Source organism: Ambystoma mexicanum, chromosome 9, assembly GCF_040938575.1.
Source record: "Ambystoma mexicanum isolate Mex_15411 chromosome 9, UKY_AmexF1_1, whole genome shotgun sequence".
NCBI classification, from domain to species: domain Eukaryota; kingdom Metazoa; phylum Chordata; class Amphibia; order Caudata; family Ambystomatidae; genus Ambystoma; species Ambystoma mexicanum.
Genome location: NC_090931.1, coordinates 389,488,503 through 389,507,283, shown reverse-complemented (window position 1 = coordinate 389,507,283; position 18,781 = coordinate 389,488,503). Strand labels below are relative to the sequence as shown.

At 37.6% G+C, this 18,781-nt stretch overlaps 1 protein-coding gene across 2 annotated transcripts in view; it reads right to left on the bottom strand.

Moving 5' to 3' along the window:
- PHKG1 (phosphorylase kinase catalytic subunit gamma 1) overlaps positions 1-18,781 on the bottom strand; it is a 417,011-nt gene that overhangs the window by 274,482 nt on the left and 123,748 nt on the right. For both annotated transcript variants that reach the window (XM_069614874.1, XM_069614875.1), the window contains exon 3: positions 12,648-12,823. In XM_069614874.1, the coding sequence (XP_069470975.1) occupies positions 12,648-12,823 (176 nt within the window). The remainder of the gene's footprint in view (positions 1-12,647; positions 12,824-18,781) is intronic.

Below are 18,781 nucleotides of genomic sequence, written 5' to 3'. Positions count from 1 at the left end.
CTGTTAGACTCAACGTTTTAATTTGGAAGTGCAGCATTATAATGTACCATCATGAGGTCTGTATTATTGTGTGTGGCATCGGTAAGGATGTACACTATTTCAATTTTTAGAAGATCTTACCTAAAAGTCTTTATCTTTAAACTTCTTCTTAGTAGAACATTTTTTTAAATCTTCTTACTAATACAAGTAAAGGAAATCACTCTGTATGAAATTATTGAATTCTGCAATCTTCTCTTTCACTTTTTTTAACATAAAACATTTAGTACATATTAACACATACATTCATGTTTCCTACTTTTCTTCTTGCGACTTTATTCGACATAACGTCTTCAAGTGCATTGCAATTTATAAACATATACATAAAAGCTATACATTGAATCATCATATAATCCATGGTATGCAGTGATAACATTGCAGCAAAAATGTCACCTGTACAAAACATCTCGGCAAAAATGTGGTTTGACTCGTTAAAAGTGTGCCCCATTACACCATTTAAGGGGAGCGGGTGTTGCGGGGGTGTCCCCCGCTCCCCTTAAATAGTATAATGGGTCAGGGGGTTGCAGGGGTTTCACCCGCATCCTTAACATGGATTGCGGCAGCAAAACCACTGGCTTTTGATATTTTGTGCCCACGGCCATTTGTGCCACGATTTTAACACATGGAACCATAATCCATATAATCCATATTATCATTTAAAACCATAATAAAAACATTGGACCACACATCAATCTTCAGAATCATGCACATCATGATCCCTTGCTCAAATCACAGTTAAAATACAGTCATATAGCATCAGAAATTCCTAAAATGTAGCTCCTGCCAAGATAATTCTTATCATCAGTAGCCTTTCACTGGGGGTTGCACACCTTCTCCTCTGCAACTACGCTCTGTGAATATATTTCCCTACTGATAATGTAACCTCCTCTTTCTGTGTTTGTTTACAGTGATTCATTGCTTCTAAAATGGCTCTTATCCCACTTTCTCTCATTAGTGGTTTTAAATACAGAATTCTAAACTCTTTATACCAAGGACATATTAACAAAAAGTGTTCATTAGATTCTCTGCAGTTAATGCAGAATGGACAGTTTGCATCACAATTTGCATTTCATTTATATTTTAAATCTCCACCTCAAGGTGCCATAAGTAAATCTTAAAAACAAAGATCTAACATACTGTGGAGTAACATAATCTAGGTATTTGTTAGACCCTAGAATGTCTAGAATGTCCTTGTTGAACCAGTAAAGATGGGCCAAGGAGGTATTTTGGGATGCATTGATTAGGAGTTTGTCAGCCCCTTCTCAACGAGCTGCTTTGACCAAACCCTTAGATCATAAGTAAGTTTACATACGGAGTAATATATTTGGGGTGCTCGAGTTGACACAGTAACTTTTTCAGAAAGATATTTTCAAAAGTTACTAACTTAGATCCATTCTGATAACTCCATATTTCTGCTCCGAACAGTGCTGTTTGCTTCACCTTCATTTTATACATTTTCAAAAACAGAGCTATCGCACCATTACCATTTAACAAGGCAAATTGTATTTTTGCATTCTTTCTTCTTTCTAGTATGAGATGCAATTTCTCCATCTGATTACCCCAAGTACAATTACTCTTGAATCTGACTCCAAGATAGTGATACATATCTACTTGGTCCATCTCCCTCCCCTCCATAGATATACATACCGTGGGTTATTTTTTCTGCAGGGAATGGAAAACGATTGTGTCTGTTTTTCTCAAAAATGATATCCAGTCCATTAGCCTGGCAGAATTGGTAGAAAATAGTAAATTGTCTTTTTAGACCATTCAGGGTCATGGAAATAAGAATGGCTTTGTCTTCAAAAAGTAGAGGGAAATTTTATTTTTACCCAGAGTGAGCAAATCAGTGGCAATTTGGATTGTGTTCTCAATCAGGGTATACATCTAAAGACAAAACAGAGTGGGCGCAAGGACGCAGTCTTGACACACTCCCTTCTCAACCTGAAAAGTCCCTGTTTTGTCACCTGAGATGTTCCTGCATAACGTGGCTTCATTTTTTGATATAAAGAAGTTAAACATCTCTGTGTTTTTAGACTACTGCATATAATGCTGTTTGCCGTGCGGAAGGCCTTCCTAGTGAAGTGGAAAGCTCAGGAAGGATGCAATGTGAGTTTGAGAGAAGGCTTGGTGTCTAGCCTTTGTGGGTGTGAGAGACAGGCATTGGTAAACCGGCACATGGATGGGATAGAGAGGCTTTGGGAACTATTCAAACAATATATTTGAAGGAGTCATAGAGTGCTGAATATGATGTTGTAGGGTCTGCCTCAGCAAAGGTGGAGGGTGCATGCTTTTGGTGGTAGTGGGGGAAGTGCTGGAATTAGATGCCCAACTGTAATGCATTTAAAATGTATTAGCTTTGATTCCAATATGGAGTCAAGAAGAGAGGCATTTTGGAAACACCAGTGAACATTAGATTTCAGGCTTAAAGAGAAGCCCATTTCTGAGCACAATGTGCATTTGCTGGAGCCATGGAAAGACAGCTGATTTATGTGTTCAGACAAAGCTTGTTTTGCATTCTGTTAGCAGCCGAGAGCAAGGTCTGCCGGCTTCTCATGAGAAACCGGAGATAATTTACAAATTCAGTGGAGTCCAGTAGCTGCAACGGTCACGCAGCTGTGCGGTGCTACTGACGGTAAACATCTCTGGAAAATACTGGATTACATTTCTGAGGAAAATACATCACACAGACAGAGAAAGAGCAAGTCACTTTTCACTTTGAACTCTGGCTGGGCTGACTGAAGCAGACGTGTTTCCTTCAGTCTATTCCCATTGGCTAGTGATGCTCTCTCCTACTATGGTGGTTTCCAGTGAAGACTTGGCAGAGATGAAGAATGTTGGAGAAACGCTAACAGTGATGCATTCCTGCTTTATTTTTATCTGTATTTTGCTGTGGTAATCTTTAATTGTGATAATAAAGAGACCTGATACACGTCTATTGAAAGACTACGTGAAGTGTGAATGAATTCTTGTGTTCCAAGAAAAAGCACATTGCCTTCCAGCCTTTTCTTAAGTGCAGAGGGGAAACCCTTAAGAAAAAAAAAATCTTTAAATTACTGAGAAAACAGGTAGTCAAAACACCAACTTAGCTTTACAGAATAATACTTGGTTTAGGGTTTCCTTTCTCCTTTCCCAAAGGTTGTTGCAGGGGTGGTTTGGTCATTTGAAAGGGGGGGATCTGGGAGAGGCGGGAAGGATGAGACATACTTGGTAGATACAATGTCTTACTTCTTGCTGAATAGCTTTTTGAGACAGAATCATTGTTTTGTTTATAGTGACAAAGAGGGTTTATAGTGCTAATCTCTAAAAACATTTTGTCGAAAGTCAAAATGTTGAAAACATAATGTCGAGAAAAAAAATGTGAATGTCTTTTTTTCTTTGTTTTTTGTTGGAAATGGGGGGATGGGGGTTCCCCCCCAAACCCTCTTTTTAAAAAAATGTTTTCTGTTTTAACCTTTTTTTTACTTGCGTAACCCAAAGAAATCATGTAAATAAAAAAAGAAAGCATTCGGAAAAAAAGAATTCGACATTCTTTTTTCGACATTTTTGTAATTCGACCAAATGTTTGACATTATAACTGCACACCGACAAAGAGCTAGTCGACTTTGTAGTGTTTCGCTCCACTGTTTGTGTTTATACTTTGTTAGATTTAAATCAAAAAAAGAAGTTAAACATCTGAGACGAGGCAATGAAATACACATGCTCTCCAATACTCCCCACGTCTTCTTTCATGATACTCCATCGAATGCTGCTTTTAAATCTGCAAACACCAGATATAGGCATACTTTCCTTAGAATGATCTATTTCTGTAGCAGTAAGTACAATCTAAAGAATTGGTCGGTTCTACTAATACCACGTTGTAAGCTCGACTAAAGATGTCTTTCCATCTTTTCTTCTTCTATCCATTTATTTAGATGGCATAAAATGACCATGGCAAATATCTTGCCTACCGCATTTAGCAAAGAAGTTGGTCTACAATTAGTTGGTGCATCCCTTCTTCCCTTCCTATAGCTTGTACACAATTTCAGATGTAGCCCAGCAATCGGGGATTTTAGAAAGTGCTGCAAGTGAATTAAGCAATTGAAAGATTAATGCAACCCATACTCCTAGGACAATTTTATAAACTTCAACCTGTATTTTATCAGGGCATGGGATTTACCGGAGGCCTGGTACATAACTACTTCATGAATGTCTTCGATTTCAAACTCCCAGATGCAGTCGGTTTATCTGCTTGAGATATACAACTGCTCATAATATTTGAAGGCCTGCTTTCCTTATACAGTGCTTGAAAATGTTCAAAACACATTCCATCAGTTATACTACCATGTATTGAGTTTTCAGGATCTGGAGTCCAACAATTTCGAGTAGTCTCCCTCTTTGGCTGCAACTATGAGTGATTCCCATTTGTGTTCAGCAAATAGTTTCTTTTTTTAATCTATGAAACCTTTGTAAGTGTGCCTATGCAATTGTAAATACTCCCTATTGTCCTACTCCAGATTTTCTTTAAACTCGATCAATTCTTTCTTTGCTAGATGAGAATCATCATCAAACCACTGCGCCTTTTTTATTGAGGCTTTCTTTATGCCACTATAGTGTTTGGGTACCAAAGGATATATTGCTTTAGTCAGACCACTATATCAACTAAGAATTTCATTATCTGGTAGTTTGGTATTAGTGAGAAATCTTTGCAATACTGGTAGGATATTTTTGTATAACTGTGGTCTGATGTTATCAATTTCAAGGTGCTCTGAGTGGCCAATAATCACACTGCAAAATGTGTGCCTACCCTGGCTTGTTTCCTTAATTGAGCTCTTGCCACTTGATCTACTAAATCCTTGCTGCAAATTTGTTATATTCAATAGGGACCCAACAAGTCTGGGATGAATAGAATTATAGGTTCCTGAGATAGTGGTCTCTTATTTGAAATCCATTTTCTCACTTTTTTTTTGTTGTATGCGTTGTGTTCACTGGTTCACATTATTAGCACCATAGGACAATTGAAAAAAAGAGTATTCTATTTTTTTAAGACACTTTCCAGCTTGGAATGGATCTGAGAATGAATGGCATCATTAATTAAACTTATTATATTGGAAGATTCTTTTTCTATCCACTTTCAATAGATAGAAGGCACATCACTGTCGACAAAGATTAGTGGGAGGTGTTATTAGGGACAGTTTGCTTTCCTTGTCCTCCTGTGCCTTCTTGCCAACTCACTAATGATCTCTCCAGTTCCCAGCCACATATTCACTTATTGTCTGTGAGTTTTCATTCTGTGTTGGTTTGGTTTCCTGCCCTGTGTGTGTTGTAATTCTGGGATTTAGAGGTCCCATTTATTCCAAAGAATTGCCCTTCTGTTTGATAAGTTGTTCTTAGTTAGCCAAGCTATATTCCACGAAGCTGTAGCTGCTCTAATATTATTCTGTTGGCTTATTTGTCAATTCAGACTCTCCTTCTCTTCTGCTACAACCACAATGCTATTTCTAGCATGATTCCTACCTTTTACTTCCCCACTTGATCCTTCTAGTGATCTTATTCCCCCATATGTCTCCCCTAATTTAACTTTTGAACCCATTGGTGTGTAGGTCCAATATTCAATGGCCAAGACACCCGTGTGAGGGTATTACTCCTTAGTGCAATACAGATGGAATTGTTCTCCAGCAGTGTGCTGGATGCCGCGAACAATATCATCAATTATCACTGAGCAGCATCCTTGCACATGGCAAAGCCAGTGAATACTTGTGTTAGTCAATGAATCCCTTGCATCAAACACTGCAGCTGCAAGGCATGAGACGTTCACATATACACCATTTTTGTACCAGAAATTCTACTTCCATGGGTGCCAAATGCTAAATTTCCCATATCTTTTGAATAGTGTTTTCTATTTCTGCTAACTCAATCATTATTCAAGGACATAAGATTCCTACTAATGAAAATCTATGTGCAAAAGTTGGCAGTTTGGACACTTATCGGGGGGACTGTGCCCTTCGTTGTTTGAATAGAACCTAATAGCTTATTGCCCAAAACAGGGGTTTAACACATATTGTCAATCTTGTTCTATTATTTCCTTCTATGTCAGGGTCTGCAACCTGTGACTACCAGATGTTTTGAACTGCAACCCCCATGATCCCCACCATAGACTGTTCTCGGTAAGACTGATAGGAGTTGTAGTCCAAAACAACTGGAAACCAATGGTTGCAGACCCCTGATCTATATCATTACAATCTCCGGATCTCTTACTAAAATATTCTAGCATCATTATCTGCATTTTAATTGAGATGTTCAAGATACCAACTTCTCTTATTAACAATTTGCAATTGCACCTTTCAATACATGATTCATGCTTGGCTAGTGTGGCATTAAGGTGTCTACACTGGTGATTAGCCTCTTCCCAGTAGCACAATCCCTTCTTATCCCTTTCCTACTCTCTCTCACCCTTGTTTTACTCTGTAAACCAAATCTCTTTCCCCTTAATATCAACTTGTCACCATTGTCGGTGCTGTTACTTCCTGCATCTTTAGTTAGTACAGCAAACCTATTATGTATTGGTATATTAAATATAATATCAGATTCAAGCATTACGTTGCTATGATGTCAGATGTTTTGATGAATTCAACTTGATCTTTCCTTTTGCATTTCCCACAATTACAGGGCTCATGCTCCCCTCTATTACACCATGCACCTCTACAGGGATACTATAATTTCTTCTTCCCTTTTGCGCACTATTTCTTATGACTTCATAGACAATTAAGCTATCACTGAAAGCTGTTCTATGGTTAGGCTTTGCAACTTCATTTTCTATCAGCTTTGCATGCTGGTCTGTACTATTTTTCCTGACACCATTTCTATCCGTTTAATTCACCATTGCCAATGTACTAGCATAACTAGTCCCTGTATTTAAATTAATAGTCTCAAGAGTTCTTGTATCACCAGTGAATATGCAGTTGGGAGCAGCTGAATTATTCAGAGAATGATTAGTTCCTGTGGTGTTTGGAGTCTCATTACCCTTGGGATCATTTAATTAGTACATTTAAGTACAACAGATCCTTGATCTAGTTAATTAGAGCATTTGCTTCCTCTATGGGTTTGACAGACATATGTATTTTCTGTGGTTGTATACGAATTGTTCGTTTTACAACTGTTCGAATTACAATTGACCTTTTCACAATTGACCGAATTGTGAAGGTCAATTGTAACATATATGTGGGGAGAAACCCCCCACAACCCCCCACCCAATGCCAAACCCCCCAAAACCCATATATATATATATATATATATATATATATATATATATATATATATATATATATATATATATATATATATATATATATATATGGTAAATTGTGAAAAGGTCAATTGTGACTCGGTCAATTGTTCATTCGAACAATTGTAAACAAACAATTTGGGAAATACCTTTTCTTTGTCTTAGTCAGTGAATGCATAAGCGAGGTTGCCTTCCTTTTGAGAAATATTTACTATATTTAAAATGGATTAAAATGAAACGGCACTTAAAACCCAATATAGTAATCACATCTAAGAAAACCAATCCTATCTTACAGAATAACCTCTTCACTTGTATTAAATATAATGGGGTCTTCCGGGCAAAGCTGCCCGCTGGAGATCAGTGAGATAATACAACTAGTGGGAAGTTTAATGATATAAATAGCACCCGTTGTAATACCAAAAAATAATAAAACAATGATAGTACTGGTGGTGTGAAGAACGACCCAAAAGCTTAAGGTGCTGCCAGAGTCCACCCACCCTTTACACCTTTGCTCACCAGGCAGTCCCGAATCCTGAGTCCTTGGAGTAAAGACAGGCAATACAGCAGGAGTGCAAAAGATGTGGTTCAACTCCGTTTAGCGTTGCACTGTTAACAAATGTATTTCTTGTCCGTCCTTGGCTGTTTGGGTCCTTTTCCCACCTGTCTAGTGGAAGCCCAATACAGACCCACTACATAGCCTAGTTATTTTTATATGTCCCCCACAAGGTGCCTCTGCGTAGGGCAGGGCCATGCAGCAAGCGTGCCCCTAGCACGAGTTCTACTACATATAAACAACATATAATAATTAACCGTTGTCTTTGCATCTAGTCCAGTAAAAGCAGAGATGACATTTAATTATTATATGTCGTTCAAATTTAAGGTTTTCAGAATACTACAAGACAAGAAGACAGGAGGCACCACAAAGGGATTGATATGATTAATGCTTTCCAATTCAATGTATGCATAATTTTAATCTATGTAATAAAGAAATGTGTCTGTAATTATTAGTTAATTGATGTATAAAGATTTGTAACATTGCATAAATGGTGACTGGACATGGTGTAGAAACTGGCAACAGCACATTATCGACAGGTTCTGTTATGTATATGCAAAGTTCAAATTGAGGATGCACTCTAATTTCAAAAGATCAGTTCCGAAGTATAATTATTGAAGATAGCAATTAGGATCTGCCATCTTTTTTTTAAAATTGTATTATAGTTCAACAAGTGAACTTTTCACATATAAAAGAAACAATACAGGAATATACAGTGAGATAAAATAACAATTGTATAAAAAAGATTTCATCGAAAAGATAGAATAAAATACAACTGTCATTGAAAACCATCATCCAGCTTCAATTGGATATCATTTATGAACTGATAAAGTACAAGTAGTGCTTGATAAGAGTGGCCATGTACAAAATAAGACCACAAAGCATCACAATCAATAAAATCAGTCCTAAAAATCAGATATCTAAAATATTTAATCCTTTTAAAAAGCAGTGCAAGGCAATTTATCACGACATGCTTCAGAGTCTTAATACAGTCCATATCCCTACCATAGCGACAGGTTACAAAGGACGGGCTAAGAAGAGTCAATCTAACTTTGTTCTCCCTTGTAGGTAAAATGTTAAGTCTGAATCGCATAAACATATCACACATTTTACAGTTAGGAGAGAGACTAAGATATTTGGGCAAATAACCCACGCAATCATACTCAAATTCCAGATGATTTAAGGAATTATATTTATGCATAGTATTGATAGTTTCACTCCAGTTGACCTTATATAGTGCTTTCTTAATACCCATAATATCCGTAGGTAACATCTGAATAGTAAATCCCAACTTCTCAACAATATTTGTGCATGTAAAAAAGGCGTATAGTTTCATTTGTGTTTTTGTTGTGTAATGTACGCATGTCCTCAATAATCTAATAATTTCCACATTAAACAAATTACCTTCCAACATAATCTATCCATTAGTGAATGCAGCCCCAGCTCATATCGTATAAATGCAATGGGAACACAATTGGGGAGATTTAATGCTTTCCTCCAAATCAACGCCCTAAGGGTCTCCACTTTCTCAATCACTCATATGGGCATTATCTCAATTCCATACTTTAAATTAGGTTTGACTTCTCCCAAGTAAAATGACACCAGAGGTTTGATTGAGAACTTACAGTATTTCTGTTTGATAACTCGCATATACGTACCAACGTGTTCCGCCTTGGCTTTTAAAATTTCATAAATGCTCCCCTTAGATGGTTTGTCAAAAATGGGGAACCCCAGATACAAAATATTTCCTGCAGCAGTTAACTCATGCAAGCCTAGAAACCATTAAAGGGGATTAGGTTTTTTCCTAAATGAGAAGTCCAAAATTTTGTTTTTATCCGGATTCATAGAAAGATAGTTGTTTTGGGTGTAGGGAGCAAAAGGCAGCAATCAATCTTTGGAGGCCAATAGGTGTAGTATCAAACAACATAATGCTATGAGCATATGCCATATGAAAGAAGCGAAGTGGTACAAATCTTTCTGGGGTGAAACTAACAGGTGTTAAACCCTCATCTAGATCAGATAAATATAAATTAAAAAGACAAGGATACACCCCTGGCGTAGGCCATTATTAGTGGTCATTTGCTCACAGACAGGAGTTATTTTCTAAGTCAGTGATATGCATTTCATTGTTTTCAGAAGATTAAAATGTGGCATCCTCTCTGACTGGTTTGATTCTGCAAACTATCAGTTGAAGAACCTACGAATCTCCATCTATGAAACCTACAGAGATGCAAGTTATCTATGACACCGAATGGTCTAAATGCATATATTTGTTTGCATCTAAAATATTAAATACATCTAAAATGGCAACGCTATATCCATAGGTTGAAATTATGTAGTATCACGTCGCTCAGGATTGGGGTCCAGTCCTAAGGACTGATCTTACTGATTGAGTAGTAAGTATCAAGACAATCCACAGTATGCTCAATAAATTAAAATGGTGACTGTTGACTGTATTGTATCTGTTTATTGATACACTCTTACACTTCTCGTTGATCTATACACTCTTACATTTCTGTTTCCGGCAGGTCTTACAGGGACTTTCCAAGTTCAGAAGGAATAAACTTTAAACAAGAGAGTTGTTTCCCAATCATTCAACAAGACAACATATTTTTTAACCTTTTGGCTAGTTTGGATTAATTACCAAACTCATGATGATTTACTAATCAATTCCAATCTATTAATTCAATGTTTGTGATTCGTTTCACGTCACACACCCAAGTTAATCTTGAGGATTCATTCTCCCTTTTAAGAAAATCAAAAGTACAATAATTGTAGCATACATTTAACAAACTACCTTCCCTGATGAATGTCCAACAAATGAACAGAATTACAGAAACATGTTGGATACAAATATTAGGCTTGTCAACATTGGTAAAGTACATTTTAATCAATTAATTTGATGAAAATAAATGTGGATAATGTCTGGTTTCTGTGTTTTGTATTAAACACCTTTTGGGTTTAATGCCATTTTCAAGTGTTGTATGTTTATATCTGTTACATTGTGAATAACCATGTTGTGTAAATTAAGGAGGAACACATTTCTTATTCATGTTTAGCCGTGTACGCTAATCCGCTCAAATCTCTCCAACTACCTTGACCTTCCTTTGAGGTCGAGGATTACAGAGAGATTCTTGGGCAGTCATAATGGTACCAAATTTCCTCTTTAAAAAAAGGTTTTGGGGGCTTGCGAATCATGTTTTGTGAAGTTTGCTTATAACCCTGATTGAGAACTAAACATTTAATTGTGAGTAACAAGGCTTAGTGAAAACAAATCTACGGTATAGTACAGTAGAAAGGCACATCCCATTCTTCAGGCACATACCATTTGTCATTTCCTGAAAACTCACCTCCCCAATGTATCACTACCAGCCTCAATTCATCCCATGAGTAGGATTTTTTGATTTTAGTAAAATCAGATTTAATCTAATTTCTGCCCCTGGGAAATGATGGTCCCTTCTAGGGGTTTATCCGAAAATGTCCACCAGTCGGCAATGCTGACCTTGCTACACATGAACTCCTGTATTACACTGAAAGTGAAAAGCAAGGTCAGTACTGCCATCTAGTGGTTTTTCCTTAGACATGTTCATACTTGAATATGATCCAAACTAAAATGGGCCACATTATTTGCTCCCCTTCATAATTATTTATTGTATGGATTATGTACTTTAAAAAGTAGCAATTTTCAATGAATTATTGGAAAATGTTAGTCACTTGTCAGGAAATATTGGAATGGACTACTTGATGAAATAGTGCCCTACATTCCAATGATCCTCTGTCAAACATTAGTCCATTAAACTTCTATTGCGGAACTGGACCAATGAAATGTCACTTCTATTCTCATAATCCAAGGATTTCAGCACAATGTGTTTGCACAGTTTGCTAAAAGAAAAGCTTAGCTATGTCTGTGATTTGAGTTTCATTGTAATCTGTGCGTAGAGAAGCTTAGTCCACACACATGTTTTTTTAAAAGGCTGGTCAGTTCATTATTCTTCATGCATCTTTGAAAATGTGTATACAGATAAGCCAGCCTGTGTCCCCCATTCACCTTTCCCTGCCACTTCTGTACACCATGATTTATTTTAACTTTGGGTAGTACATGTTTGTGAATGTGTGTTTGTTTGTAAATATTTGTTTGAATGTGAATGAGTGACTGTGAATGAGTGACTGTGAATGAGTGACTGTGAATGAGTGACTGTGCGTGTGCGTGTGCGTGTGTGTGCGCGCGCACTCACGTGCGGCATGAGAGAAAGGAAGACGGAAGAGGGTGTTGTGTGGAAATGGCAAAATGTTAATGGTAGTGAGAGCAACACAGGGCCATAACTCACACAGAAGGAAAAATGTGCATTAGACTCAGCACTGAGAGGCAAAGCTTTTGACAGAAAGTGGCACTGGGCCCATCTGGGTGCATAACTGGGCCTTGAGAGAAAACAGGAAAAAGAATATGATAATGAGGGCCCCAGGGGGTAGAATTAGGCACTGAGGGTCAATCTGGGACAGAATTCGGTATTAAGGGTCAAATGTCAGCAGTACTCAGCTCTGAGAGACAAACGGGACAGAAATCAGCAGAGAGCAGCACATGAGGGCAGAACTGCATACTGAGGGGCAAAATGGGATCAGGACTCAGCACTGCAGACTAAGGTGGGGCAAAACGTACAGATTTATTCTAGGCTAGCATTGATTACATGTGAAAATGAATGGGCAATATACATTTGTGATTAGTTGATCAATGTTATGCATCCATGACTAGTAGTGCTGCTGAGCAAAGGCATAAAAGGAGAAATCTAGCGTACTCACTGACATTAGCGTGTCCTGACACCTTCCGGAGGATATCAATTTCCTTGACTGTTGCATCCCTTAGCTCCTCTATCTGCTCCTGTGTTAAATGATCCCCGGTGATGTCTATAATTTTCACTGCATATTCCTCTTGTGTGGGCTTGAAAACACACCGTCGTACAACACTACTCACCCCTCTGAAGACAAGAAGAGAAGGAAAAGAGACAATGTTAGACCATACAAGAACCAGATGGCAATATAATGTACTAGACTTAGCTCTACAACTACATCAAGGTGCCATTGCCCAAAATATTCTCACAAATTAGCAATACTCCTTCACACCGTAGTGTAAGTCATAAAGTGATACATTGCCTCTCTCTCCTAGTCCAGATAGGCCTAATGCTATGTAAGAAAGGTTTGCAAGGCACCCTTTCCTTGCTTACCATTTGATCCGGGATCAGTAGTCTCACTATGTGCATGGTCCTTGTTCTAGCCTTTTTCTTTTTCCTTCAAGTTACTTTAGTTAGTAGCATTTCAGAGCAAGAAATACAGCATATAAAGTTTGGCAAATAATCTGTTATGTTAATAAAACAGATGTAGAACAAGGATGAAAAGATGGAAGAAAGGAATACTTCAGTCAACAACTAATGCCTGCATTAGAAGAACTGGGTGGCTGCATAGCAGAGGTCATTTTCAGGTGGAGGGAGGGTTTAAATTCTTGGGTGATTCTAAGTCATGCATTCCATTGACACCAACTTGCCATTTTCCACGATCAAATCTTCCAAACTATGCGCATTCTGGGGATGCCAATGTTTTTAGACCAACCATTCTTTCTACAGATACACCATTTTTTAAAATCCAGATTGTTTCCTCATAGACTGGAGCAGAAATTCTAAAGATTTTCAACATATCCAATTTGTTGGAGCCAATTGACTTCAGGGAAAAGGTCAGCCATACAACTGGAAGTGCTCACATCTCCACAGCATCTAACAGCAATTACTTCTTCACTGTGTTTGCCCATCTCTTTACATGAACACATCCAGCTCAATGGCAGGATATGGAGCACAGCAGCAGAATAGGTGCTAGGTTTTTAATTTCTTGAACAATGGCAGCACTTTCTCCTGCTTTTTGTATCTTACATGGAGGCTAATGCTGATCTCCTTCCTCCATACAATAATAAAAGCAACAGAAAAAACACCACTTAGTGAGCAGTCGGTGCACTACAATTTAGAATTGTATGCATAGATTTGTTATTTTTAAAGCGCAACAGTCCCCCAAGGGTATCTTGGTGCTATAGAAAAGTGAGTTATGAACAACTGTGTAATTTAAGGAAGGTCATAAAGATATGTTTTCACGTGTTTAAGGAGAGATATTAGGCTTGTTTCTTTTCGGAGTGGTAGTGAAAGCGAGTTCCATAACTTGGCACTTATACTGAAAAGGAGCATCCACATTGATTATCTTTAAAATAGGATGGAACAGTCACCAATCTTTCAATACCTGATCTCAGTAATCGATCAGGAGTGTGCATGTTTTTTACATTATTTTAATTGTGTCTTTGGTTGTCAGGCAACCTTACAAAAGTTTTTCTAATATCATTTTAAACATTTACAGATTCTTAAAATAGTTTAAAAGCAATTTAAACATTATAATTCCAGACAGATCTCATCAGAGGTCCTCAGAGACGTATTAGAACAGTTATTATGGCTACAATTAGGCGGAGCAAATACACCTATCTATACTCATAGCGTGGTTACAAGAATCCAGGAATGAAGCACAGTAATTGCTCACATCAAGCATCCATTGATGGAGCATCCATTAATTAGACTGACCTTCGAGGTTCTCTGTTTGGGATAGTATATATAAATGTACGCCATTAGGAGCTGGTCATAGTAGTTGGTGGTCAGGATCAAGCTTCAAAGATAGTAAGAACTTGATTGTTGATCAATTTAAGGATATCGAATTTGAGTTAAGAGTAATTTCCCACATGTTTGGAGGATAGCACTTTAAAGTGTCCCATATATTTGAAAAAGCTTTCTTTCCTTTGTTTCTCAAGGCTTTGACAACTAGTTAATAGATGCTCCAATGTTTATTTAATGGAATCAGACATGCAAAATCTACATGTTGCCTCATCCTCTGTTGATTTCTTGTGAGAGGCCAGGACTTCTCTAGTTGGCCACAGATTGAAGGGTACCCTCATCAGATTGGCTCTGTACTTATGATCTGAGAACTTCAATAAGTAAGTTGGTGTTTGGTCCACAGATTTCATGATGAAAGCTCCACTCTTAAAGGCTTTATAAGGCAAACACGAATCCCACACACCAATACATCCGTATTCTTTTACTTGTGTCTTAGTGGATTCTGGTCTTTCAATTAATAGTGGTAGATCAATATTAGCTCTCTTCATTAGTTCCTCATGGTACAATCTCCATCCAAATAAGGCAAGGTCTTGCTTAGATGTGAAAGCTTTCGGAAGTACCGGGAGTAACGTTGGGTCTGCTAAGGATTTTGTCTGGGCTCCATAGGTAATTGTGGGGACAACGTTTTGTTTGTAAAACATGATTATGAGTGTACATGAGAATTTACTGTATTTGTTTTTAATACATTTTGCTAGTGATGTTAGTGTTTGCATCTTATATCTAATCTCGTTCTTATAGGGTAAGTCTCTTGAATTATTATTTATGTTCTGTCTTAAATATTTATATTCACTTATATTTTCTAGAAACATTCCTCCTAAAGACCATTTGTGTTGGAGCTTATACCATTTCTTGTTTTTGGCAATGATTAATGTATTAGATTTTTGTATGTTAATTTTCCATTGATTCAGATCTGCATAGGCCTGGAGGGCAACTAGTTTACGATGCAAGCCTATAGGATTCAGATCAACCAGCACCAGTTCATCAGCGTATAATAGCCAAGAGATCAGGACGCCAGCGAGTTTCGGGGGAAATTACCTGGTAGATTCTAATGCTTTATTAATGTCTTTTATGTAGTAATTAAAAAGAGTAGAGGCAATGATGCATCTTTGTTTAAGTCCTCTGTATGTCGGAATCTTTTTGGATAACAAGCCTGCTTTATTCAGTTTCATGTGTATAGTGGTGTTTGTATAGAATTGTTGTATTAGATCAAGCAGGTAGCTGGGGCAGCCCGCTTCTGTGAGTTTTGGTCTTTGGCAAATAATGACGTGAAGTGCTTACACCATGAAAATGTGCTGATTACATTAATCATACTGGTTCCTATTGTATCATTATAGGCAATATTTAGGTAATTCCATATTTCACCAGAGTTTTCCCCCCTGTATTGCATTTAGTTATTGGTTGCACAACTAGTTGACTTTTCAGAAATTTGTATTGTTTTATCCTATTTTTATAGTTGTTGTGGATAGCCTTACTCTGTTTAGGCAGTTCCTGATTCTTCATCCAAAATAGTGTGCAATTGAAATCTGGTAGATAAAGGGGTTTCATTTGCATTTTTAGGCTTTTAAATATAATACATAAGCTTTTGAACGTGACTCTTTTTTATTGTCAACCAGTGTAAGAATCGTAACACATTAGAACATTAGATACGTGGTCACATTTCTTTAAGTTTCAGAAGGGTTATAGCTTCTGTGCATTACATTCTCTGCAATCTGGTATTTCGTAGTCCTAAATAGAGGATATTATGTTAGACCAACTTGGAAGAGAAACATGAATCCATTACCATTACTTGGTGTGTGAAGGTTAAATATGACAGGAGGTGTTTGATTCTGCTAATAAGGAAAAAACCTGCGTTTTTTTTAAACTGAGGTTACTTGTTTTTTTAGGGAGAAGTTTTCATCAAAGGCCATGCCTAACATTTTTGACTCCTTGTTTAGGTTTGTGCACTGGATACACATATCTGGCCATAATGAGGGATTCAGGTGCAGCAGATTGAGTTTAACTGTTAAGATCTCCATTCTGTATGGGTCGATCTTTAAGAAATTACAATCTATCCAGGTTTTAATTGAGATGAGTCAGTCTCTTAATATGTTAGGCCACGAGTTATCGGCTGCATCTAGATCCAGGGCTATTTTTGTATCACTTGGGTATTTGTAGACAACTAGGCCATTGCTGGGAATTATATCCATTGATGAGGGGTGTAAGGAATACATGGTATCAACAGTAAGACAGACACCAAGTGACCACAGTTCAAGGGTGTTTAATGAACTTCAAAAAGGGTTTGAAAAACGTCTATCTAATCTAAAATTTAAAGATGGGAGCAATCTAGGACCATCAAATGATAATAACGCAGTGCTAGTGGTGTCTTGTCAAAATAAAAGAGCCTATACTAATAAACCTATTGCCAACCTTTATCTCTAAATACAAATAGTGTGGGAAACAGTGTCATGCAAAAGAAAGGTGTTCAAGAAATCAGATGTCACGATGTTCATGTTGTTGGCCTCCCTTCCCCACGTTTTCAGCATGGGACAAGGTGGTACACACAAGCTTAGCATAGACTCTGGCTTCTGCAGCACGAGGGTGCAGTTCAAACTTTAGCATCAGGGCCTTGTGTGCACAAGTCTCTTTGCCTTTCAAAGTCTCTTCTTTCAGAGGGCCTGATGCGACAAACAAATGTTATTTTCCTCTTGGAATTTCACACATACTCAATTTCTCAGGTGATTCACTCTTCACCTCGGACCCCCCTAAACCGGGCTTGGATCCGGTTTAACATAATATTCAATCCGTCTCCCTTTGCCGGGGTCAGACCAATTTAATTCTCTTTAACACAAAACGTATTTTATCCCAAACGCTTTCAATTGATCTCCCTCATTCGGGCTTGCACCAACTTAATTCGCTTTGTCATTAACTTGTTCAATTGATATCCCTCGTTCGGGCTCGGACCACCTTTCTCTGTTTTGTCATCAATTTGTTTGGTAGTGTCAATATCGCAGAAATAGGAGAAAGAAACATCACCTAACAGCGAAGGAAAATCCACCCAAACATTCAAATGTAAATAAAGAACTTAAAATCTGTTTACTGAACACCAGATCAATGAACAAACATGCGTCAAGCATACATGACATAACTATCGAGGAGGATCTAGACATGCTGTGTCTTACGGAGACCTGGCTTCAAGACCGCTGTGGCCCAACAATAGAGAAGGCAGTACCTGAGGATTACACCTTCCACTATAAAAATAGGGAAACAAGAACAGGCAGTTGAGTTGCAGTAATTGTAAAGGACTCAATTTGTTGTTTCCCCTCATCCACAAATTGTCAAGGGTGTGAGGTCTTACACCTCAAATACACACCGACGAACAATAACAGTATCAATATACTAGTGATCTACAGACCACCCTGTATAAGATCGGAATTTAATGATGAAATCATCCAGCAGATGTCTGCCATTAAAGGCTCTAATACATCAGTGTTAGTTGTAGGTGAATTAAATAGGTGGAGAGGCAATAAAGAGGACAAGAAAGCAATTTAATTGGAAAAGGCACTAAACAACCTCACATACCACGTACTAAACTCCGAACCTACCACAGACAAAGGGAATCAACTCTGTTGGGTGATTACCCATAATATTGACGCCCAAATAGGGAAAACAGTACCGTGTGTATGGTCCGACCACTACAAGGTATTTTTCACCCTGACCGTAAAAATTGATCAGCTAAGAATAGACAATGCACATGTAAGAATCTTTAATAGAAATTATAAGAACATTACCTGTGGTAAACTAGAAACTTGTCTTAAAACTATTCTAGAAGAAAGTTCAATAGATGACACATTTTTAAGAGATTATCACCAAATACAACACACACACACAAACTACTAGAGCAAGAAGCTTCCCTGAAGATTAAGTTGGTTAGAGCAAACAAAAACCATCAAAAATGGTTCAACCCCGAACTTGAGAAACTGAAAAAGGAAAAAAGGAGGAAGGAGGCTGACAGAAATCCCCAATAGAACAAAATAAGAACATTGGAAAGAACTAGAGAAACAATATAAAGACAGCATCACCAAGGCAAAAAATAACTTCTTTAATGACAAGATTTGCCAGGCCTCTAACTCATATAGCAACCTATTTCAAATATTGAAATCAATTGAGAAACCTAAATCACTATCCACAGCTATTGCCCCGTCTCAGGAAGACTGTAATAGAGTGCAAGATTTATTTTCCAATAAATTAATCTAGGCGAGA